Here is a 25,529-nt window from a genome sequence, read left to right as displayed (position 1 = left end):
ACTCTATTTGTTTATTCAATATATATACTACCAAGTCATCTGAATCCAACTGTGAACATATTTCATGTCGGCTCTTATAATATTATCTTCCTCGTCAAGCTAGAAAACACACAATGCCTTTAGCATCACCACCGTCTGCTTATACTTTTCTCCCCATCATTGACTCTGTCCACCACAACATGGACTTCTCCGGTCACGGAAAGTCGCCCCGACGGGAGCTCCAAGGCCCCCGTCCGACGCCTTTAAAAGTGCGAAAAGACTCTCATAAGATCAGAAAACCTCCTCCTGTTCCACAACAGCAGCATCAGCAGCCGCCTCCAGTACACCGCCCTCCGGTGATCATATACACAGTTTCTCCGAAGATTATTCATGCAAACCCTAATGAGTTCATGCAACTAGTTCAACGTCTCACAGGACCTAATTCTTCCACTACTTCCTCGTCGTCTCCTGTGCATTCTTCGTCTCATTCATTCTTTCCAGATAGCGGTGCAATTTCTCCAGCAGCTCGTTATGCTTCCATAGAGAAAATAAAGTCCCCGGAAGGTAAAAGAAATTTACAACAAAATGGTCATGTTCAACAAATGGTTGATGGCTCAGATCTAACTGCTGATATTGATAGAATTACAGGGCTATTTCCCGGCATATTATCACCTGGTCCGAGTTCTCTTCCACCTATACCCCCAAACTTTTTTTCTCCATTAATGTCGTCTGATCCAAATCCTCTAAGTTTCTTTCATGACCTAAGCCCTGGGTTACAAACCAGCAGGAATTTTAATATAGACGGCAGTTTCATGCCCAGTAACTTCATCCCTAGTCCTTCAAATAATTTATTTTCTCCTAATATAAACTACTCTACTTCCCCCTCTGTAGATCTTTTCAATAATTTCTTCGACTTCTAACCCCTAATTATAGCAAAAATCTTATGCTGAACTGTTATACCAGATATACGGAGAAGTTTCAGATATACGCAGACCTGATCACAAGAAACTGCTTCTATTTATCTGCAGCAGCGCTGAAACGGAAGAAGATTGAATTTAGGTTTTCCAGTATATTTAGTAAGCACAGAAAGTTGGTGAGGTTATGATTATTGCTTCATTTACTAATTGGTAGTCTATATTTTGATTATACAGAAATTTTTGATGTAATGTTCTTATGTAATGTAAAATGATACTAGTAAAATATATGATAGCTTGTTTTTTCTTGTTTGTTTCATTCATTTGTTGTTTTTCATATGATTAATTTGTAGTAAATCAGCTAGCCTGTGTCTGAATGATTGCCTTGTAATAAAATATTTTGTATACTCCCTCTGTCCCTCTCATTTCTACGGTTACTATTTTGGGATGTCCCTCTCATTTCTTTACGTTACTATAAATAGTAAGTTTTTCTCATCATTACACCCACTATCTTCCCCTACTATCTCATATTTAACAATAAAAACTACTATTACACCCACTATCTTCCTCCATTATCTCAAATCTATTATTAAATATTGATAGGTCCCACCACTTTTCATCTAACTTTACTCATTTTTTATACATTGTCTTGGTGTTCGTGTCCCCCTCCAATGTAAACAATTGAGGGGGACGGAGGGAGTACTATGTTGACATATGGGGATGCTACCCTACATGCAATTAAGGATTTATATAGTGGCAGCAATGGCAGGTAGAGAGGAGTCTTTACTCTTTAATATACTTTTATCCATTATAGAAACTTCACATCTCTCAACTGTCAAACCTGCCCCCACTACAATTTCTACATTAATGTGTATAATTTATTGATTTGTCAAAATGACAAACATTGAGATGTTTCTTTTGATCACCCAGTCAAAGTATATTGGCAGAGGTAGATTTTCAGAAGAAACATGTGATATCAGTAGAAATGTAAAACTCAAAATTTCTTATAAGCTGGGAAGAAAATGTGATGTTAGAAATTTAATTCCGAAAAAAATGTTGGTTCAAGAAAGATTTAGAAAAAACTAGGAACGGAAAGGAAAAAGTTAACACTGAATTTATATTCTCCCAACTGACTTGACATAAATTCTCTAGATCTTGCACTTCAGCATTTACCACATATACTACTTAACTTAAGGTATGAATCAACAAAGAGCAAGTCAGAATTACTAATCCCTGTCTATTAACTACTTCTGATTATTTATAGATTAGGAGGACATAGCCAAAAGAGAATTCCATTTTATTTGTTATCAACATCCAAGAATGAAAAATCAATTCCTCCAATGCATCCCAAGGTAATAACTTCAAGCATTAGTAACAGCGTATCAGGGTCAAAATGTCAAAGACTTACTTACCCAGTGCCGAAGGAGATAGGAGCTAGTGGAAATATAATTTGGTAAGCCAAAGATGTCTATTGGTCTCACTTGTCAAAAGATACAAAAAAGAGAATGTGAAGGTCTGCAACCAAATTATTCAGACATATCTGTAATTAGGTTAAAATTAATACAGGCAACCATCCCCGCTTCTTGTATGTCTCAAAAATTAAACAAAAGTTCTTCCACTAGGAATATTTATACAACACATAATTATAGTGAAAACATTGATTTATATCATTTTAATTAAATTACTAATTTATATTTCTGGACAGGTCACTGCTCTTTGGATGTTTTGATGAAATTAATACCAGCACCGATACAACTGGATATCTGTAAATAGATAACACCGGTGGATATGGAAGTACTATAAGGCACGGTGTGATGCCAATGGAGAGAGAAGCAATAGCATGCTGGAAGAGAAAGCAAATCGGATGGATGGAAATATACCACCATTGCCTGGAGTAGTATGAGGATTCTACAGTCTGCAATCTGCTACAAGGCTACCTTATAATCTGAGATGGTAATATTAACTCCCTATCACAAGGGTCCACTAAGTGGGGAACTTTTCTTCAAGACACCCCAAAGATAATAATTTTCCGCTAGTCCTGCATAATAATTATCCAAGATCTCATTAAATTTTAGGTGAAATAGTTAAATTCAAATCTGAAACATAATTAATAATAATTATGTATGTTATTTCTTTATGGAAGCTGCTTGCACTCACTCCAACATTCTTTGGGCAGTCGAAGAGATGTAAATACCAATAGTTCTAAACTGTCAATGACAGCCACGAGTGCAAGATCTTCATCAATCATGCGATCTAGCAGGCTTTTGTAGAGGCATTCATCACTGTAGAAATTCATGTGAACACATGTTAATACGTGTGCGCGCGCACACATGTATGTATAGTGTGTGTGTGTGTGTGTGTGTGTGTGTGTGTGTGCGTGTTAAAGAGAGAGAGTGCAAGAAAGATGAATCTACGAACAACACTAATTATTAACATTAACTAAACTACCTTTCAGTTTCAGGAAGGAAGTACATGCCAATTTGTCCACCAGTTGGCTCTGATCTACTGAATGATTTAGGCCAAATATGAAGCCTAGGATATATATCCAAGTGAAGCACTGATGGGAACTGTTGTGCTGCCTCAAATACTTTAGTTGATGCTATGTTCGATAAATGAGACGCCAATTTCATTACTGTGCAGAAATTGTCACTGGAGACACTGAAACCTCCTCTGTACATTTAACAGAAGTTATGAAATAAGGCGCCACATTCTTTTTTGACTATTGAGTTTCATGCTACAGTACAGATATACTTCATAAGCTAGCCATCTTACCTCCATGTTGGTTCACTGCATGGTTGTGCTTGGCCAACACCATAAGCTTCCAAAGTAGTTGATGTATCATCTGTTATAGCCTGAGAAGTCTCACCGCTGCCAACTTCAACACTCAAGTAATCTTCATCTTTGCTAGTTGGCATTTCTTCATGCACAGACTTCTGAAAGTTATCAATATTCATGTTTAAACATGAAGTACGTTTGTTCTTAACCAAAGGAGAGCTTTTAACCAAGTCAACCTCCGGATGCACCTCCTCCAGGTGCACCTTACAGGGTTGAAGAGCATCGATACTTTCACCTATCTGTATCTCCTTCTGAGAAACTATGCATGTGTCCCTCAAATCGATTTCTGTAACATCGTTCGGATGTCTACAAACAGGATTTGCTGAAATAGACTGTTCTGCATTATGCAGTATGCAATCACTGCATATCCAGTCAACGTCATCCTCGAAGTTTTTAGGCCATGCTGGAGAACAGTAACTGTTGAATACACACGGAGCCATTAGAAAAATGTTTACAGACTTCAAACATAGATAAATATAAGAAGTAGACATGACCAAATAGTACTTTATATACAAATATGCAAGTAGCTTATAGTTGTTCTTGACCTTTGTTCTGGATAAAATCCCTAATGGTGCTGTAAAGATACATATTTTTAAATGTGCTTTTATTAAGAAAAATTGCAAGGCGATTTATAGAAAGGCTTAAATTTTCCATTAACGTTCAATTGTTTAACCGTATTATTGACTGTTTCATTAGATACAGATTAGTAATACTTTAATAGACATGGTTGATAATTCTAACTTCTAAGACCATGGTATTGAAGAACATATTGAAAAATTGAATTTTCCCCCCCTTAATTTTAGTGGAAAGATAATTGCATAAATTGAACATCAAGACAAACTCGCCTCCACTAAAGTTTGGATTTTCGACCTCTTTTACCAAAAGTAGAGGGGTACCAGTAGATGAAAATAAGAAAATTGATTCTTGCTGAGTTTTAGGTGAAAAAGCAATAAACCATATACTCCCTCTGTTTCTCTCCATTTGCAACCATAACTCTTTTGAAATGTCCCATTGATTTGCAAGGATTCCTTCAAAGCTTTAAGTAATATATTTTTGAGCTTATTGCAATTCGCATCCCTAGACTTCGGCCCAAAAACACTTTAGTATGCAAACTTTAGATAATTGCACTTCGCCACCCACAGGTATTTTGTGCGCGGCAATTTCCACCCTTTCCGTCAAAACTTAACGGTTCTGTTAAAAAGTTGAGGGTAATTATGATATTTAAAAAAATTAAACAACAAACCCACTATTAGTGGGTTAATTCAGCTGACTTAGGCAAATCTGCAGAATACACAACTCTTAGCTGAACTCGACGAAACCACAAGACGAAAAACCAGCAGAGCAAAACAAACTACACTGGCGCATACAAATCTACAAACTCAAAACATTAATCAACACTAGTAAAAAAACAACTCTGCAGCAAACTCAAACGAAACGAAACTCAAAGAAATCAAGTGACTCGGTGCTATACACAGACTACTCAGCGATTCAACTCAGCTATAAACACTAACGGTGATTCAAACCCAAAACTAAGAGTCTCTACTGTTCCATGGCAGTAGCATTACTTTGTGTATGTACGTTATGAAGTAGAAAGAAACACTTCCATGTAAGATGCTTTGCTTGTGAATATAAATGCACTACTTGCACCAATTGGAAGCATTCTGTAGATTTTAGGCATTAGTATCAATTAAGTACAGTGAGTTTGACCGCAATCGGATAGTCCAATAACTACCTTGTTCCAATGTTTCGAGGGTATATTCAGATGGGGATGGAGAATTTTTGGGTTTCGTAACGGTTATGGAACAAAGTGGTGGTAAATTAGGGCTAATGAACATGAAATTAGGGTTTATATACATTAAAATGGGGAAGAAGACCTTAAAATACGTTTTTCCCATTTTACCCATGCCTTAATTAACGTTAAACACAAATATTTAACGGAGGTTGACGGAAAGGGTGAGAATTGCCGCGCACAAAATACCTGTGGGTGGCGAAGTGCAATTATCTAAAGTTTGCATACTAAAATGTTTTTGGGCCAAAGTCTAGGGGTGCGAATTGCAATAAGCTCTATATTTTTTACATCAAGTTCACCCTTTTTACTTCCCTGCCTAATATCTATGGTCAGCAACTCCACCCACCTAATATCTTATGTGTAATTCCACAAAAAATGAACACATATCTGTCCTTTATATACATATAAAATTATATATGTGTCATATATTGTAGAGCTTTATGGTTTAACCTTGTCAGTATTCTTTGATAGAAAATTATGATTATAATCTCACATATATCAATGCATAATAGAGATGTATACATATTAAATTTACGTAGTATTGACATTTGCAAATGCATTTTAACGGACAACCTTTAATAAATCAAGACCTAATCACCTAAACCATTTAAACCAGAACTAACTGAAAATACTGTAATGGTAATGAGCACATTTCTCTTAGAGGTTAACACTGATACAATATACTAATCCCAAGTATATTCTCCTGATCTCCTTCACATAGAGATTAATTGTGCAAGGCAGTACGTAAACTCGGCTACAATAAAAAAACTACCTTCCCCTCCCCTTCAAAACAAATGAAGTTCAAAAAATGAGGTTGATAAATTTTTTTATCAAAGATGCAATTCGCTGTGTTCTGGTAAAGAAAAATGCACTCATGTAAACTTAAATATAGATTATGAAGGGTAAGATATACTCCCTCCGTCCCCCTCAATTCTTTACATTGAATTTGGGCACGGAGGTTAAGAAATATGTATAAAGTAGTGAAAAAGAGAAAGAAAAGTGGGTGAAGCGGTGTTTTTAATATATAAAAGGGACATAGTGGAGTAAAAGTAGTGTGAAAAGGAAGAAAAAATGGGAAAGTGGTGGGACTCATTAACTATTTTAGGAAAGTTTTGTAATGTAAAGAAATGAGTGGGACGTCCAAAAGAGGAAACTGTAAAGAACCTAGAGGGACAGAGGGAGTAATAAATTATCTCCTTAGATCTTAAAGATCTGACTATATATGACTACATAGGCCCCGTGGAATACCTTATTTTCAGAAATAAGTCAGCTTATTCCTGAAGTATGCAAATGTGTAATCTTTTCTGAAAATAAACTTGTTTCTGCAAATAAAAGGGATGTTAAATGCTCCTTAATTACTTAATTCCGGAAAAGAGTATGTTTGTGAAATTTTTATTCAAAATAAGCACTTATTTTTGTAATATAACTCAAGCCAAATATCCCCATAATAACTACAGCTAGATTCTTATGCCATTACTAATAAAATGCCCGTCCGCCTTATCTTATTTTACAGAAATAAGTACTTATTTTCAGAAAAAGCTTGTTGCACCTTAATTGGAAACATATGTGGGGCTTAAGCCCATTTCAACTCATAAAGGCGTGTTTTTTTATTCTGAAGATAACCTACTTCTTTCCCACGAATAAGGAAAGGCGAACGTGCTTTAACATGATTAACGTTTTACTGTGATGCAATCACATTTACGTCTTTGAATATTTTATCCCATTTTGGGCCCACCACAATAAAGAAAGATTTGCAGCAACTTATCATGAACAAATACAAGTAAATAGACATAACGAATGGTAGCATTACCGGTGTTCCCCGGCATCATGACACTTGACGCAAATAACTATAGCTTCTGAAAAGCCTTCGTCGCCACAAGTCTGGCAAACAGTCTCCTGCATAAAATATTGTGTACAGAAATGTAAATAATGACAAAACTTAACAAATGAAAGGAGAAAGCTGAAGTTGTAAGTCCACTGCTGCATTTGACAAAAGATCCTTAACATATAGGACAAAACGATCATAACAACCTATGTTCGCCTGACTCTTCATTTTGTCTCAAGTGCCACTCCGACACTTATTTTAGGCCATGAACATGTAAAATATTAAGATATTGTACTTGGGCACGTATCCATTTTGGACCCTCTTAGCGGAGTCCTGTTAACATAGATAACAAATTTATTGAATTTCTATTAGCATATCAAGAATGATTTGAGAAATATGCTTGGCGCTTCAAAAAAAATTTTGTTATCTTGAATTCAATATATTTCATTCTTAGACAAGATCTATCTCGTATACCAACCTTCTGTATTTTTAAACAGGTCACAATTGAGAATTTTAAAGCTTAACATATATGTTTACTCCTACACGACCCTCTTCTTTCATTTCAGATGTAACCCTCACCTGAGGAAAATTTTCTTTTTAAGAAAGATTATATTGCAAGACAGCAAAGACACCATTTCGAACGCCATGTTATTTGAACTGTTAAATAACATTTTTAAAGGTTTGATGTCACAATGCTTTTTGTCTGGCATTGAGGATAGATACTATATAAGTGCGCTCTCCAGCAGTACTCTCCGCTCAATTCAGATTTTCTTCTTTTAGGTTTTAGGGTTCTGTAACCTGTTAATAAAAATAGATGACAAACACAAATGACAGAACCCAGATGAACATCAAAATCTAAAATTCTTGCCAACTACAAGGAGTTCCAAACCAGAAGGAACCCTCTAATAATAATTTAAAACTAAAAGTTCTTCAAGATACTAATAAATATACAAACTATTACATTTCCGTGCGGTTTGCCCAGCCCTAGCAGAAGTTTAAAATATAAACACTAAATATCTATCAGAGAATCTCAATTTATATCTTAGATTCTTCTTTCACTTGTTTTTGCAGTGTTAACTAAAAGGGTCCACTTATCTCCTACATATATATAATCAGAGTATGAAGGTTTGTCAGCAGAGGCGATTCTAGAAGCAAGGCAGGGGCAACAATTGTCACCCCATTATTTAAAAATATATAAAAATGAAACTTTTAACACTATATGAATTATATTAACCCACTATCACAGCTGCAACCCCATATTCCCATTTATAACACGAATACAGACTTACAGAGGGGTAAACTGTTGGTGCTCTTCTTCTCTCTAAGATACTCTTAGCTAGTGTCTGTGTAATAGTATGGGGATGAGTTGCTTAATGATTGTTTAGTATGTTTTATTGAGAGAAATTTAGCTTCCAATTCTAGAAATAATGCTATAATACATCGATTTCAGTCGATGAAAACTCGTAGGGGAAAAGTATAAGTGTCATTTGACATGTATTAAATTTCACTTAAGCGAATCTTTTTGAACGTCTTGTACCCCCATTTGCAAAATCCTTGAATCGCCACTGTTTGTGAGGTCCTCGTTGATAGTATAAAAAAGTATATGACTCAAACCTATAATTAAATACAATTTTTATCCAATTATATAATTGCTAAAAAATATTAGAACAAAAAATAATAAGGAGATAATCACCACGTAATATAAATGAGATAAATTCAAAAAAAAAGAAATGATACTAGTCAATTAGAGATGAAGTAAGCAACAAAGAGGGAGAAGTCAGAAGAGCCAACTAGAAATCAGTACAAAGTGGAAACACGATCTAATAATGATTGCCAAAACCTAAAAGGAAATGGAGGAAAGCTAATTAACATGTTCCAATCTTTATTTATATCATGTATTCTTTCCTCTTAAATAAGATCTTCAATTCTATTTGATCATCCAAAAGTAAGCATTAGAATGAAACCTTTTAATAATCTATAACAAATAGAATAAACACAATTTAAGGACAGGGAGCCCAAGCTCTCATTTTAGTATTAATACTTACAAGACAAAGCGGTTCTTGTTACTTGCATATGCGCATGTCCAGGGCATGCGGGAAACCTTTCTCTTCAAAAAAAATATTAAACTTTTTTTACCATTAAAATCTTTATGAAATCCCCCCCCCCCCCCCAATAAAATTTAAAACATATAAGGGCGCTTGTCAAAATTTACTTCCCTGAAAGAAAAAATCCCAATCAGCCCCTGTGCATGTCCTCATTTCCTTGTAGTTACACTTACAAAGCATGGCCTATCTTGTTGCTACCACATATGCAAGTCCTGATTTTGCAGGAGTATTAATACTTAAAAGACAGGCCTATCTTGTTGTTGGCATATATTGACAATATTTTGCATTGAAATATGTTTTACACGGAAGTACTTTGATAATCATAAGCAATTAACACCAATTTAGGCATGTGATAATATAAACACCCATATTAGTATATTACATTTCTTAAGGCTGGATGATAGATGGCACAATGCCATAGCAATTAGCACACAATGTCAAAAACTCAGTAACAATACTAGTCTAACAAGCAAAAGGGTCAAAAACGCAATGATAATATCGCAAAATTACATCTGAAATACAAAACCCATCACATTCAACGCGAAAATCAGGGTCTCTAAAGGCTGTGTTTTTAAAGAAACACCCCCCTTCTCTAGCGCTTAGCATTTGCCAACCGTAATGAGCATTCTTTTTGATATTTCAACATGTATACTCACAAATTTCACAAAGGAAATCCCCAATAAGTAGTATTATGACAAAAAAAAAGGGCTTATACACATCCGTAGCTTCAATTCGAAACCCATAAAACCAATATGTGCATGTGTGTGAAATAGTACCTGTAGTCCTGGCATGTTCTTTGAATTTAGGGACAAATCATTGGATGGAAGACGGACTTTGACGGGGAAAATATTGAAATTACTGTGTGTGCGAGAGAGAGAGAGAGAGAGAGTGAGGGGGAGGGGGGAGAGAGGTGTGATGTCTCTGTGGACTGTCGACAAAGTAAATCAGAGTTGAAAAATACAGAATAAATCAGTAGGAAATACGACCAATTATATCGCCATTCGCCAATAATTTTAGTTATGGGTCGAGGTCTTGACTCTCGATGATCAAATTAAAATTTATTTAAATTTAAACAAAATTTTATAATGATATTTATTTATTAATTTATATCGGTAGAACTGATGTATGTCGCGAATACATGCCGTGCTTGTTTATTTGAGGCTTCTTGCTTTTTTTGACGAGCCTGTTTGCGAAAAAAGAAGAAAAATTTATAAAAAATTGAAAATGCTAATTTTTTTCAGACTACTTTTTTTTCCTAAGTTGTTTAATTACTTATAAAAATCTTAATTAACCTCTCACTTCTGGTCTATTTAAAGAGTCGTTTTTTTTAAGTTTAGTCAAACGACCTCGTTAACGAGAGAGCCCGGACGAGCCAATTTTCACACATTCCGATGCAAGAATTGGGTTTATATATTTTGATTTTACCAATTTTTCTACTGAGGGTTGTATATTAATATCCGAATTTAGGAGATATTCCAAATTTTAATAAATTAATAATAATTTATGAATTTTAATAAATTAGAGGTGATTTTGATTTTTATATTATGCCGAACATAACGGATTCGAGATAAGATGTTATGGATCAATGATATAGAACACAATCAAAACATTGTGGAGTGATTTCCACAAACATAACAATATCATAAATCCGACATTACAATAAAAAAATTTCATCAACTTTTCAATACTTTCCAAATCTGATGTATTTTAAACGATTTAAATTAAATATCATCGGATATTCTTAAACATAATTTAAAATTTTAATGGCAAACTATCTAATTATTGAAGATAATTTAAAATATAGTTAAATACATCAAGATTCCAACACATTTTTAACTGGATGGCATAGTTTCAAAAGATAATTTTTATAAAAAAAAGCATCCTATTTGAATATACCGCACCAGACAAGACAAGAACTGCAAGCACCGATTCAAAAAAAGCACAAGCATATGCAGAGCTATCCCTTTCAAACCAAGTACGATCAGAAGTTTTTTTTCTGTCTCTGCAACGATATGATTAAACTCTGTTGTTACTTGTTATTTCACTACTCGTGCCTCCTACCCAACAACTCGAACTCTCATCTTCTTGAATTGTTTCCGGTTGCAATTCCGAAGATAACCTCAAAAGTTGTAAATTTCTATTCTTTAACAAAATGAACAGCTGAACCTCTCCTATTAGCCACTGAATATCCCAAATGCATAAACTCTTTCAAGTGCTTTACGAGGTCAATTACAGATTCGAGAACAGAGCTTGATGACCTAACCTCGTAATTTCTTCCAAGCCAAACTCTAGTTTTCTTCACCGGATTTCTATACTCAGTCCAAGCAGTCAATTCACCGCTATTAAGATGAAATCCTAGTGAAGATACATCAACAGAAGCTCACCAGAGTTTGTATTAGCATCAATACTAATGTGATTTCCACTAATCTCTTCAAGAGATGAGTCAAAATCGGTATCCAATTCAACATCAAGAAATGAATCCTGAGGGTTGAAACCTTATCTGGAAGACCAGTGCAGGAATGTAGGCATGACATACCCAAATAAATATTCAAGTGATTCAAATGCAATTACACGATTAAATCAAAAAATGATGTAACGTTACCTGAAAATCAGCAAGTGTTGACATTTAACAATCTCTTCCAACCCCATTACATAGGGAAGAATTAGAGGAACCTGGACACTAGTTATTTGAGGGAGAGAAAACACTGAACAAGTAGAGGAGAGAAAGAACAAGAGAAAAGGCCATAACAGAAGTGAATACATGATTGTATATACAAAATGTGTTTTTTAATGTTCTTGGATGCAAATTGAGGGAGGGATTGCGCTGGAAATGTAGGATATTTGGAAGTTCGATAGTATATAAAGACTCATGCAAACGTCAAGTCAAAAACACAAAGAACTCCTACTGTTTCCTCCTATTTCTTCCTATTTCTCTTTATCAACCAAGGTGAATACAAATAGAACAATTAATTAAGGGGGTGAAGTAAGATAAAATATAGCCATACACAACCTATTGAAGGAAATAATGACAAGGCTATATTCAACAACTACACTAACGAGAGTTGGACCTGCAGCTGTACTCAAAAGGTCTAGTAAACTGTAAATCTACATGTTCCTCAAGAGGGAAAAAAAATAATCTTGAGCCATCTTGATCATGACATATAAAACATTATCTTCATTCATGCTTGCATATCCTGAACAACCTCTATTTACCATTAAGTGAAATTGTATACACTGGAAAGCACTACAAGGAAAAATTGCCATCATAGAGGCTCATGTCTCTGACAACTAAAATACTGCAAGACTCGATAAAAAGAAACTGAATGCAATTGTCATAATACTGAATTAAAAATGGAATAAGGGCAATGACTGACAATATTCCAGCTCAACATGGTTACAGGGCGTAGCAACATGAGATCACAGCCACTTCACTTATGTGGAACAGCTAGGTCAAGATTATCTTCTCGAAGCTGCTTCTGACTGAGATATTGATGCAAAATTGCAAGCCTAGCTGTCTCAAAGGCAAAGTACCCTAAAGCTGAAAAGCAAGCGCTGTGGATAACTCTAGGCCCCATTCCATGAGTAAAACCAACCCAGCCTTCATCCCTTAAAATCTGTTTCACAGTAGCCGAAACTCCGGCAGCAGTATCTCTATGAACCTGAGTCATCAGTCGAGTCTTAACAACATCCAACGGTGTCGTCAACGTAGCTGAGGTAGCACCAGCTAAAGCTCCACATATAACACTCTGTAACGGGTTCAAGTTCGTCTGGTTTGTTTTACTTAAAACTGCAGCTTTCAAGTACTCAAACGACGAATAACTCAACACACCTGCAGGCAAATTCCTCAACAATGTAGCAGAATAACCAGCATACAAACCCAAAAACCCATCTTTCTCTAGAATTCTCAACAAAACCTCCCAAGACCTTCCCTTGGCCCCAGTTTGCATTCGTTGTGTAATCAATTCTTTAGGCACCATAATAGCCGATGATATAATATTCCCCATTGCCCCAGCAGTTGGAGGAATAAGCACAGTTGGATAATCAAATTTCGACAAAATAGACTTCCCAAACTCACAAGTACCAAAATACATCGCAGATGAAAATGTAGACCCAACAATTACCGCAGAAACCCCGCTATAAAACCCCAAAATCCCTTTGCTTTGAAAAGTTTTAGCAATTGCATCAAATGTGCCATTATACATATCTTTAGCCCCTTTTGCTTGTAACTTAGTTTTAATAGTATCAAGTGGATGAAGACATACATAAGTAAATGCCCCAGCAATCCCTCCGCCACCAGCACCAATAAGAGCCCTTTCCAAAACAGAGAGATTCTTGAAAACAACTGGTACGTCCTTGCTACCTGTTCTTATCCAATTCTGAGAAATGGGTTTTTCAAGATTTGTGGTTTGGGTCTCTACGGAGATGGAAGTTGAGCCGAATTTGAGATGGGGTTTGAGAATTTTGTTGGATTTTGAAATGGGTTGGTTAGGGTTTGTATGAGAAGATAAAAGGGTTGAATTTAGGTGAGAAAAGAGTGGATTGAAATCATCAATGTTGTTGTCATCAGAGGGGATTGAATAGAGAAGATTGAGAGATTTGGATATATGAGTGTTCTTCATTGTAAATGAAATGAATTGGGTTTTCAAGTTCAGAGCATGCTTGAGAATGTGTATAGGTAGGTGTTTATTGTTTGTACAGAGGTGGGGGCTGAGGTCTGAGGACGTGCTTCAATAGGATGCATACATTTGAAGGTTGAATTGCTCGGATAGGAAATTTTACATTTTAGCATATGATGATAACCACTTTGACGGAGTGTTATAGAAATCGGGAATCGGACCTAATCGGTTTACGTACCAATTCAAGGATTAATCGGAAATCGGGGATTAATCGGAAGGATTAATCGAAGTTAAAATTGATTTTATTTTAATATTAAAATATTATATAATATTTAGTTATTATTATATTAGTTATTTAGTAACTAATATATTTATTATATCCATAAACTCTATAATTATTTATATTTAAAGTAATATAGTATTTTAATTTTAATAATTTATCACATATACTTCGATTATGAAATATATATAAGGATTAATCGGATTTCAAAAATCGAATCGATGGCCGACCTTGCAGAGGATTAATCGGAGATTTTTAGAACACTACTTTGATGCTGAAATTTTAAATGCGGTATGGAGATTTTATCATTTTATAATATTAAAACTTGAAATAAATTAAAAAGTCGTTTAAAAAATTTGAGGACGTTACCAAGATAAGTTGTTGTCTATCAGTTTTTATTTTAAACGATATGGAGTGAATTGAAATTATCCCACCATGATCGCATCCAAAACCTAGTTTGATAAATTTAAAAATGTTTTAAATTTAGGTTTTCCTTCTCCCTCAAAAATCTTAAAATTATTTATGTTTCTTGGAGTAGCGGCCTCCATTATTTGAGGGGCTTCCATCGATTTTCACCGGTGGAAAGACCCAAATTATTGTATTTGTTTTATTTCATCCGTTTTCTTCAATAATCTTCCTCCTCGGGAAGACTTTCTATCCTTTCGACTATGTTTGGTTTGTTTTTCTATATTTAATTCATCAGCGCTTCTGATTTACGTTTTTGTTCGATTCAAATGGAGTTTATCGGATTTAAAAGTTAATCGCCTATCTTGTGGTTCGGTTATTAGATGTAATTTTTTATTTTGATTTGTTTTCAGTGGCTTGGATTTTAAGGTTGCTTTCTCTCATTGGTGAGAGATTTGTTTTCCCTTGTTGATTGTAAGTGTTTATTTTGATTTAGTGATGAAATTTGTATAGGGTCACAATTTTGGTCGATAACTCAAATGATAACTTCATTGGGCACGATGAAGAGGGATATATTCAACTTGATATTTGAAAAATGCAATAGAATGCTAGAATATTCAATTAAGATTATATATTACTCAACAAAATGTGATGATATTCGGTCAGAATGTTAAATTATATCTAAAAAACGGATGGATAAAATTAGTTAACAATGATTAAAATATAAGAATATCTAATTGTTGATAATTTTTTTGTACCTCATAAAATAATAAATTTTATGAAATTGTTCAGTATATTCTAAATTTATGTATTTTTTAAAATATTATTAGAATATATCAAATTTCAGAATATTAAATTTAAATTCTAAAAAATCTTCAGTATCAATATATATATACTCGATTCAGTCTTATAATTTTTCTTAAATCTCGGAGAGAAAATATAACTATAATCCAAAAAAATCAGGTTCAAGAATTCTAAGAGTAATACAAGTGTTTTATTATTTAAGAGTAATACAAGTGATTTATTTATCCTATTCTAAAGATAATACCCTACCATCTAAAAAAAGAATCATAAAGATAATAGAATTCTTATTTTTAACTATATATGAATATAATATTATACAGGTATCGACATTAATTAATGAGACATCCATGATACAGCAATAGAAGTAGAAGTATATTCCTGAAGCTAGATACAAAAAGACCAAGCTGGTCGCAGCTTCAAATCTAAACTACTATTCACCATCATTCTTATTTGTCTGGCTCTTCTGTTATTTTTACAGCGAGGTAAATAAAGCCTTCACTTTTCCCCAAATTTGCTTGCTTAGATCTTCCTGTATATTGAGTCAAGTAGTTGTTTATTTTTGCAGTTGGTTTCTGTCTCGAGTTTGTTTCGTTTTGCCTGAGTCCCTGTTTGTTAGATTTTTGTAGTTTGAATATTTTTTTTTTCTCAATTAATGAGCAAAATCAAGTGTCGACTTCAATGTATTTGTGTAATTGTTTAGATTAAAACTACCTAAAGGAATCAGGTGCTAAGTCACAGAGCATAAAAACTACACTCAGAAAATCAGTAGAAATTATACTAATTATAATATTTTTTTATTAGTGATATGTTTAAATGGAAGATGATTATAAATTTTTATGTTATTATAATATTAATTCGTATCAAAATTTATACAAAATTTATAACGCCGTCACAAAGCGCGGCTTTTATTCACTATAATTCAAATTATAATTCTTATTTAGGAATCATAAAAAAAATCATTAACAGATAAAATTGGAATCATATATTGATTTTATAATAATATAAATGATTCTTTATTAGTATTGTGTTTGACGGCACGGGAGGCGGCCCAAACAAATTTCTTTATTAGTAATAAATTTCCATTAGTATTATGTTTGACGGGAAAGTGGCTAAAATAATTTTTTATTTATATTATAGTATATTTTTTTTGTTAAACTGGGACCACAGTTCAAAATAATTTTTATCCAATTATAATCTTTAATTTTATCATAATTAGAATAATTTTTATTAGTATTGTGTTTGACAATAAGAGTATTGTGTTTGACAAGAGAGCGGCTGAAACTAATTTTGATCTAAATTATAATATTTAATTTTATCATAAAAATAATAATTATGGATTAATATTGTCTTTGATGGAGGGGGTTCGAACTAATTTTATTATTAGTATTGTGTTGGACATGATGACCACTTAAACAAACTTTTATACTAATTATAATATTCTTTAATTAGTAAGATGACTCAAAAATACTTTTTTTATTCTTATAATATTGATTCATATTAAAATTTATAACGCCGCCGCGAAGCGCGGCTTTTTTCACTAGTTATATGTAAATCATGTAAGATCATAATAACATAAAATCTATAAAAATTTATAAATTATGTATATATATTTTAAAATTATTAAAATCGCTTTAGAATACCGTGAGGCGTGAGCGACTATTCGGTGACAACTGACAAAACGCGAAACAGAAACCGAGTAGAGTGAAACCAGGTCCAGGTTTAGGGTTTGGGTTGGCAAAAACACATACATTCAACAAACAAATTAAATTTCATCGATTCTCTTTTTCTCAGGTTCGTTACTCTGATTCTTTAAATTACTGTTCTTATAATCTGCACTGCACCTTAATTCTCTCTACACTCTTTTTTTGGCTGTTATATGTTTGATTGATTGTTATATACGATTTGATAATTCCGTATGCTATATGTTTAGTTGTCTGGGTTGGACAATACCTTTGATTTTGAGCACGCCTAATCCAGGAATCGACTGAAAGCTTTGAATTTTTTAGTAGTTGTATAATTGTAATCAAGCTTATTTACACTTACCTTAACACATTCAGCCTTATTAAAGTTTGCCCCTTTAGGTTAAACCCTTAATTAGAACATTCGGGGTCGCAGAGTCCCTCCCTGGCATTTCATCAATGTGCGTTGCTCAGAGAAATACCGATGATTAACCTATGTATCCAGCAATATGCTTTAAATGCACAGGGAATTTTAAATTTAAAAAATTTTAAAAATGTGAAAATATTGATACAAGAGGAAGCAGGACTATTTGAGGAGACGGTTCGCTTTGATGTTAAATGAAGTGTTACATCTTACAAATATCGTTGCAGAAAAAGGGAATTGATCAGTTTGTGTGTGTAGTCTGTAGTGAATCATTGGGTTTTGAGATGAGGGGAAGAAAATACTGAAAATTGAGAGTTTGAGAGAAGAATTTCAGGACTGGTTTGGGAAATACGGTTGAGTAAGTGTTTACATCTGCGTCGGAAAGAGCTTAATTTCCTAATTTTGTTAGCATTTGTTTTTCTGTTCACTTGCCTGATTTGCTTAGAATTGTTTTTCCGACTAAACATATTATGAAATTAGAAAACAGTTTCTTGTCAAATGTTTCAGTGCAAACAAGCACGTCTTCATTACAACTTTACCCTGCATCTATGGATGGTACTAATTCGATATGTAAATTGGATCTGGAAAGAGATATTTTGAAGTGCAGAAGAATTTTTTAGTAGAGGGCTGTAATAGAGATTAAAGTACTTCTAGCCCTGGGAATAAGGATCTGCATCCGTAATATATATAATAGATGTCCTTGTTTGGCAATTAATCTCACATGTGCTTAGGAAGATGTGTAAATCTTGTTAATTATCAGAGTAAAATAAACTCCTGGTGACTGTATGCAAGGGGGTGATAATGATTGAGTAAATTTTTTCCCTCAATATTATAATTGTACTCCCTCTGTCTCAAAATAAGAGTCGCTTTGACTTTTTACACGTAATTTGAGACGTAAAAAAGACACCTTTCGACATATTATTTTTCAAATTTTTTTTTTTGAATAAAAATATAGATGTTAAATTTTTATTTAGAAAAAGAAAATTTGAAAAATAATATATAAAAGTATGTTTTTATATACTTTAAATTACGTGTAAAAAGTCAAAACGACTCTTATTATGGGACAGAGGGAGTATATATGTCATGAAAAGAGTGTACTCAGTCATTGCAATTGACAACCATAATTAATTAGGTAAAGTGAGCAGGGGAAATTGTGTCATTTAGACTTTTGAGAGCCTGTTCCTATGATTAAGCCACCCTAATTTCTAGTGATGGAACGATGAGGGTGTATAACTAGGTGATGGGAACTTGTGACTTTTATTGTTCCTCAATTTCAGCGTTGCCTGAGCTCAATTTTCAGTGTTTCCACTGTGTTTGGGAAGTACCTTTGCACAGGTGTTGTCTCTTTGGTTGTTATTTCTCGATTGTGTATAGTACTATCGTTGTCATAAAAATGTGTACAGTGTACTAAGTTTTTTCTCCATAATAAGGTGTGTCTTTTATAGTGCTTCTATGTTTATAATTCCAGATGAGTTGGGCCTCATTTCAGTGTAGTTCTTTACATGCCGTGATAATTTAAACCTTTTTTCCTCAGTTGAATATGGCTGAGCAGGAAGAATTTCGTTGTTTCATTGGGAATCTCTCTTGGTCAACATCTGACAGAGACTTGAAGGATGCTTTTAAAAAGTTTGGTCGCCTTCTTGATGCAAAGGTATTCATGCTGCTTTTATGCATATCTGTTCTTTATCTTCCTATATTGGGTTTTATAGTTTTCTACTTCGGGTCTTCAGCATTGCTTTCCAATACTACGGTGATGCTATCCAATATGAGCGCTACAGTTCTTCTGTATCTTCACGTTAATTTTTGTGTGTATCATTTAATATTAGAGTAGACTTTCTATTGTGTACCTGTTAATATTAGAGTACACTGTCTACTGTGTACCTGTAATTTATGCTTTTATTAAATTTTGTGATCTGATTTATCATAGAGCAACTAGATTGCATTACATATGTTACCATGTTAGTAGCTAAGTTTTACAATCTGATTTTATTATCATCTTTACTATTTTGTTTCCATCCCAAACTTTAAACTCGAATTCCTAACATATCAAGCATGGCTTGATTATGGAGAATATTATGTTCCACCATATATAGCTACACAATTTGGTTTTCAAACAAGTGATTGTACAATTGTTAACCACATGTTCCTATCATTGTCTTGCAATTTGAAACCTAAATCTAATATCGAGTTAGGTACTATTACTATAGAATTTGTGGACTGGCACATGAGTTGAACCATGTCAATTGTCAAGTGCACATTATATTCCATATGTAACAAGTGGACTGTTTAAAAGCCTAGCCCAAGGTATTAGTCCTGAAGACAGAGTAAAAAAAAATTATATCTGCTCAACTGGTATAAGCTTTATCTAGCATCGTCTAGTGAGACATTTGACTGGTGTAGTTGCTCTACCTTTCTACGGGTCAGACTCCGTCTGTTTGAACTAATGTTATGTCCTGTAGCTACTGTTTCTTTACATAATGGAAATTGTTGATTTTGTTTGTTGACTTGGGATTCAAAGACACTTTGCACTAGCTGAAGTCTGGGCAAAAAGCTTTTTAGGCGTTAATGCCTGCTTAATGTTTTTACAAGAGAAACAATAGCTTTAGAACGCAAAAATACCACAAATTTTTTACACTGTACAAGTAATTTGATGTAAAGGTTATGTTGTGGTGGGAGTTTTATTGTGGAGCCATGTGAGCTTTCTAAAAATCATGCCCACTAATTTGCAAAAATGTGTACAAGATTTACAAAGTGCAATTTATTTGTTATTATTATTAGATGCACTCACTATGACTTGACACTTGACAGGATGCAAGTTAGTAGAGTCATTTAAAGGTTTTGAATATGTTAATATAGTAGTCATCTAGAGTAGTAAAGAAAATTTGTCAATATCAAAACTTATCTTGAAGAACTTCATTTGTTTGAAATGCATTCGACCATCTTATAACAAATAGAGGTAGATATGAAATTTATCTACCAGTTAACAATGATCTTTTTAGCAAATGTTATACTGACTGAATCGGATAATTACGTTTGCTGCGGTGTCATAGTTAGGGTTTAGCCTTAACACTTGGTTCTGGAGCAGGACTCATACTAATTTATCATGTACCCAGTTGTGCAGTTCACTTGTAGCATAAAACTCTAGCATTTCACGTTGATTTCAGCTTTAATGTCATATATAGTTTAGGCATGTGAGCAGATTAGTAAAAACCACTACCTACTTTCGAACCCTTTATTATGATTTTTGTTCATGGCATTTAATCAATTTACCCTTAAATTTGAGCATGATACGATAGCCTGGGTGTAAAGGTTTATCTCCTGTCCGCTGTCATCCCAAATTCTGGGTTTGATTTTCACTCACCCTGAGATTTATTAGAACAGAATACTAATTTGTAAGGCATATAAGCCTACTAATTAGTCAAAAAAGAAAAAAGATTGACATTTAACTTTTCTAGGTTGTCATGGACAAGTCATCTGGACGGTCTCGGGGGTTTGGATTTGTTTCTTTTGACGAAGAAAAGGCAATGGAAGATGCAATCGAATCTATGAATGGGATAGATTTAGGTGGACGGTCTATTTCAGTAGATAAAGCTCAGCCAGGTTCTGGTAGAGATAGAGATGGCGGTCGAGACCGTGATGGTGGTCGAGACAGTGGACGTGATCGTGGACGTGATTATGGAGGTGGTGGACGAGGATCTGGTGGAGACTGCTATAAATGTGGCAAACCTGGGCATTTTGCCAGGGAGTGTCCATCTGGTGATGGTTCAAGGGGTAGATATGGTGGAAGAGATGACAGAAGGGATGACAGGTATGGAGGTGGTGGTGGGGGTGGCAGTCGCCATGGCCCTGAACGTAGTGGTGATCGCTATGGAGGCCGCAACAGGGACGGTGGTAGTCGCGGAGGATCAGGCTATAGTCGTGATCGTTCTGGTCCATATGATCGCCCTGGAGGAGGTTACCGTTGATGAACTGGTTCCCGTAATATTTGGTATGCCTTTGCTACCTGATGTATCATTGATATTCTTTTCTTTTACACGTGCTTTATTTATTTATTTTTGGATAGGCGACAAGTTTAACACAATATGTTTTATCATTTCAGCTGTCATAACGAAGTTTTTCGAGCGTCAATGGAGTTGGTCAAACTGATGCTCATCTCATTTAACTATCAATTTGAATGATACAAAACTGTTCTGCCAGTTTAGTGTTTCAGACTTGGTACGCTTGTGCTGTTATTCGACTATGTTCTCTTGTTTAAGTCCTCTTTTAAGAAGATTTCTGGTTACCATTTGAATGCGTGAATGATCCTGGACTGTTACCAAATTTCTTTGTTGATTGCTGTTCTGGCTTATTGATTTGGGTGTGGTATCCGATGAAAAATCTAAAAGCGCCCATTTCCTTCACAAGTTTGAGGTATTTGCTATATATGCAGTGGGTTAAACAAGATCTGAGCTAGATGGTTACATGGATAGAGGAGTTTTGAACTAATTTTCATAAAATTTTAGAGTCAAATTTACATTTCAAGATTACTTTGTAACCTAATTCTTTCAATGCCTCCAACCATTAGAATGTCTAACACAACCTTCATCAGATTAGGTCACTATTACTTTTGCAGTCTGCTTTGAGTATGATTTTCCTGGCATAGACGTTACATGTATTTTTAACACTTGTTGGTGTTATTTCTATGAAACAATTTTGTAAAAATCTTGTATGTCCATCATCAAGTACGACAAGGTTACATTTTACGAGATAATCAGTTTTAGTAACAGGATAAGTGATGTTACTTGTACCGATAATTACATATAATCCCGCGGCTATATCCTTTGTTTTGGCATGTTTCTATCTTTTCTTTATAGAAGATCGGTTAATAGTTTAATTGTTCTTTCGATTCCCCGTCCCTTTCAGCCTCCCTGTAACAGTGTATGCATAGTCAACTTTAGGCCCCTGTAACAGTTTATACCTGTAAATTAATGTTACATTGGTGTGGCTGGGCGGAGTTTCTTGATTGCTTCTACTTGTACATAAGCATTTTGTGATTGTCCGATACTGTTTGTATACTTGCGTATGGATGAACTGGTCTATGGTAGGCTTTATAAATAATCATGGGGCATGTCCATTGGTCAAAACAGTGTAGCTTTGTAATTCATGTGTTTTGGCAAGACAACTGCAAAACGTCAAGAAATTTATTCCCCACACGAACTGCATATACCAGATATCGGATTATCGGATCTTATATTTTTGAGGGGCCGACCCTACAAGTTATAATTATGAGTTGCAACATAGTTTGAGATTTTATTTTAGGAGCCAAACTTGATAGATTAATATTCTTTGGATGACAGCTTTTAAGTTTTAACATGTCCGTAACTTTATATCGACCGGCCAATAGAGTTTTTTTATATGTAGTGATTTTTTTAACTAGGAAGAACTTGCATTGAATCAGCACTTACATGCGAATAGCGAGATTTGTATTTGTACCTGCGAATTGAATGTAAAGAATTTCAATTTATTTTCGAAAGTATGGTTAAAATAGTATAAGGTTGTAACGTTGGTCGAAGATTTTCTGATTAGTGGAGTTGGAAACGAGGTTGTATATATGATCATATCTTATTACCAAATTTTTTTTGCAACTTTCAAATTCTTTTGTCAAATATTATTAGCAAAAAATTTTGATTGTTTAAAACTTGTTCGTTGTGAACATGGAACAAAGTAGGTCGATTAATATTTGTAGAGGAGAGGACATAATAGAAAGCAAAATGCTGATGAACAAGTAACTCTACTTTGAATGAATCTCTTGAATTGTCAAACACAAATTCACTTTTGAATTTGGATATACATCTAGATATCTCTACTTCTCTTTGGTCAAATAATAACAGCTACAACAAATTTTGGTCAAACAAACAATACTCCCAAAAATACTTAATTTCATCACCAACTCACTATTCAACACCATCACCAACCAACCGAGTCAATACGGGGTAATATGACTCATCCGAGTCTCGTAACTCGCCAAACACGACTTCGAGTTGACTCGGAACACTTTCACCAACTCGCCACACATTTGCTTCACTCTCCCGGAGCAATCACTCTGCATCACCAACAGCACTTTCGTCAATCCATTGCTTCTCATTGCCGCGTCCCTGGCCGTCCGATCACGGCTCAAATAACAAACGCTGTGGATTACTCCGATACCGTGCTCCGTCGCGGTATCGGACACTTTCATCAATTTATCAGTTATTGCTGATACGCATTTTGTATCTTCGCTTATTGCACTTCGCCCTTCCGTACAAGTCGAGACTATTTCTAGCAATTTCATCGTTTTCTCGATGATCGGCCCGGTCTGGTCTGCACTGGAGAGGATTTGAGCTCCGGTTCGAACGATGCCGAACCGGATTAACTCGGTTTTCACGAATTTCGAGGATGTGACCGCAATCAATGCCGATAGAGCGGCGTCGATCGCTTTCCGATCAGTTTCGGAGCTTAAAAATTTACACAATTCAGCGAGTAAATTCTCGTGTTGTTTAATTTTGTTTCTAGTTTCTTCGTTCATCGACATTGATTCTAGAACTTTCGCGGCACTGATCCGTGAATTGAGCTTGCCTCTTCGAAGAATTTTATCGAACGGAGACAGAGAGCATCGATGAAGCTCAACAATCAGCTTCTGTTTCTCTCTACTTTCGAAAATAACAAACTCAAACAGTAAAATCACCAACTCCAGAACTTCGATTTCAGCGAATTTGTCGAAAATCTCCACAATCGCAGTCACGAATCCATCATAATTCAAAACAATCTCGAGATTCTCCTCCGAAAACACCGCGAATTCGAGAATTACCGATACAGAGCTCGAATAACACTCCGAATTTCCATTAACAACGTTTTTAAGCGATTCGAGTATCTGTTTCTGTTCTACAGGCGAGAAAGCGATCGATTCCGATTGCCGATTGTGCGCGGCAGGGGAGTCAGGGAGAACCAGGAGCGAGTTATTCCAGCAGCGAATGAGACTACGGAGAGTCAGATTAGGGATGATATCAGTTGACTGAAGGATTTGAGCGGTGGCGGGACAGGTATTGTGGCCTGAATTGAGCCAGGTGGTGATGCTGGAACGGTCGTAGGTGACGCCGGTGCAGAGACTTACCGGAGATTTCATGACGTCCATTGAGATAGGGCACCGGAAGAGGCTCGGAACGGTGACGTATAGCTCGTTCTTGTGGCGAGCCATGGAGAGGAGTAGTTGTTTTAAAATCGTTTGAATAGAAATGAGAATCAGGAGAGTTATGGTTTCTGCTAAAGGAAGGTAGAGTTATTTATTTTACGAGGGATAGGGAAAGTGGTGACGTTCAATTAGTCAACTCTTTTAATGTTTGTTTATTAGAAAAACCAGGAATTCAAATTTAAATGATGTAAAATTAGAATGATTAAAAAAACATGTTAGACCTTTGCCAAATAAGTTAATTGGAAATCCGGTTGTAAGTGATTATAGAATTTAAATTTGTTTTTATTAGCTGGTTTAAAGTCGATAGAATTTTTTAATCATGTCAGGCAGACATTAACAACTACTAGTACATATTAGTTAACTTTTATTTGGATCGGAAAAAAATTTGATAAAATTTTTTGTTTGAGAATGAGATGATCATTATTAATAAAATTGAAATCGCTAAATATTCATATTCCAATTAAAAAGTGGTTGTGCATAGACTATAAAGCAATACGTTGATATTAGTGTTTGGTAGTTAACGGATTGAAATAGATGTTTGGATAAAAAACTAATTTTGAAAAAGTTACATTGAGTTTTTTTGAGTCGGAGGTTTTGGTTTGTGTCAGAATAAGCTAATCAATCAGCTATTTATCAAACAGTTTTGCGAGAAATCGCTAATTCAATC

At 34.7% G+C, this 25,529-nt stretch overlaps 5 protein-coding genes across 5 annotated transcripts; 2 read left to right on the top strand and 3 right to left on the bottom strand.

Annotated features, from left to right (window-relative positions):
• Positions 1–33: 33 nt before the first annotated feature.
• On the top strand, positions 34–1,212 carry LOC108219380 (nuclear speckle RNA-binding protein B). The gene has a single exon (XM_064092362.1). The coding sequence runs from the start codon at positions 114–116 to the stop codon at positions 897–899; it is 786 nt and encodes a 261-aa protein (XP_063948432.1). The 5' UTR covers positions 34–113; the 3' UTR covers positions 900–1,212.
• Positions 1,213–2,331: 1,119 nt separating this feature from the next.
• On the bottom strand, positions 2,332–10,415 carry LOC108219379 (PHD finger-containing protein 1). The gene is made up of 6 exons (XM_017392796.2): positions 10,224–10,415; positions 7,328–7,413; positions 3,666–4,145; positions 3,342–3,563; positions 3,051–3,175; positions 2,332–2,931 (listed from the first exon to the last, which is right to left on the bottom strand). Exons 1-6 carry the CDS (start codon positions 10,236–10,238, stop codon positions 2,864–2,866), a joined length of 996 nt encoding a protein of 331 aa, XP_017248285.1. The 5' UTR covers positions 10,239–10,415; the 3' UTR covers positions 2,332–2,863.
• A 2,156-nt stretch (positions 10,416–12,571) lies between these two features.
• On the bottom strand, positions 12,572–14,204 carry LOC108216064 (protein MITOFERRINLIKE 1, chloroplastic). Its single transcript, XM_017388729.2, has one exon. The coding sequence runs from the start codon at positions 14,064–14,066 to the stop codon at positions 12,876–12,878; it is 1,191 nt and encodes a 396-aa protein (XP_017244218.1). The 5' UTR covers positions 14,067–14,204; the 3' UTR covers positions 12,572–12,875.
• A 2,994-nt stretch (positions 14,205–17,198) lies between these two features.
• Positions 17,199–21,985, top strand: LOC108216125 (glycine-rich RNA-binding protein RZ1A). The gene is made up of 4 exons (XM_017388804.2): positions 17,199–17,343; positions 19,190–19,306; positions 21,111–21,643; positions 21,755–21,985. Exons 2-3 carry the CDS (start codon positions 19,196–19,198, stop codon positions 21,618–21,620), a joined length of 621 nt encoding a protein of 206 aa, XP_017244293.1. The 5' UTR covers positions 17,199–17,343; positions 19,190–19,195; the 3' UTR covers positions 21,621–21,643; positions 21,755–21,985.
• A 1,441-nt stretch (positions 21,986–23,426) lies between these two features.
• On the bottom strand, positions 23,427–24,961 carry LOC108216420 (U-box domain-containing protein 28). The gene has a single exon (XM_017389176.2). The coding sequence runs from the start codon at positions 24,866–24,868 to the stop codon at positions 23,618–23,620; it is 1,251 nt and encodes a 416-aa protein (XP_017244665.1). The 5' UTR covers positions 24,869–24,961; the 3' UTR covers positions 23,427–23,617.
• Between the last annotated feature and the right edge of the window lie 568 nt (positions 24,962–25,529).

This window comes from Daucus carota, chromosome 4 (assembly GCF_001625215.2).
Source record: "Daucus carota subsp. sativus chromosome 4, DH1 v3.0, whole genome shotgun sequence".
Classification (NCBI taxonomy): Eukaryota; Viridiplantae; Streptophyta; class Magnoliopsida; order Apiales; family Apiaceae; genus Daucus; species Daucus carota.
This window is presented reverse-complemented; position numbering and strand designations above follow the sequence as displayed.

Excerpts from the sequence above, each read along its gene's own strand:
- LOC108216420 (XM_017389176.2), bottom strand. The coding sequence starts at position 24,868 with ATGGCTCGCCACAAGAACGAGCTATACGTCACCGTTCCGAGCCTCTTC.
- LOC108219379 (XM_017392796.2), bottom strand. Across the intron at positions 3,564-3,665 it reads TGCAGTGAACCAACATGGAG|AGGAGGTTTCAGTGTCTCCA; the intron begins GTAAGATGGCTA and ends TTAAATGTACAG. Across the intron at positions 3,176-3,341 it reads TTCCTTCCTGAAACTGAAAG|TGATGAATGCCTCTACAAAA; the intron begins GTAGTTTAGTTA and ends GAATTTCTACAG.
- LOC108216064 (XM_017388729.2), bottom strand. The coding sequence starts at position 14,066 with ATGAAGAACACTCATATATCCAAATCTCTCAATCTTCTCTATTCAATC.
- LOC108219380 (XM_064092362.1), top strand. The coding sequence starts at position 114 with ATGCCTTTAGCATCACCACCGTCTGCTTATACTTTTCTCCCCATCATT.
- LOC108216125 (XM_017388804.2), top strand. The coding sequence starts at position 19,196 with ATGGCTGAGCAGGAAGAATTTCGTTGTTTCATTGGGAATCTCTCTTGG. Across the intron at positions 19,307-21,110 it reads GTCGCCTTCTTGATGCAAAG|GTTGTCATGGACAAGTCATC; the intron begins GTATTCATGCTG and ends TAACTTTTCTAG.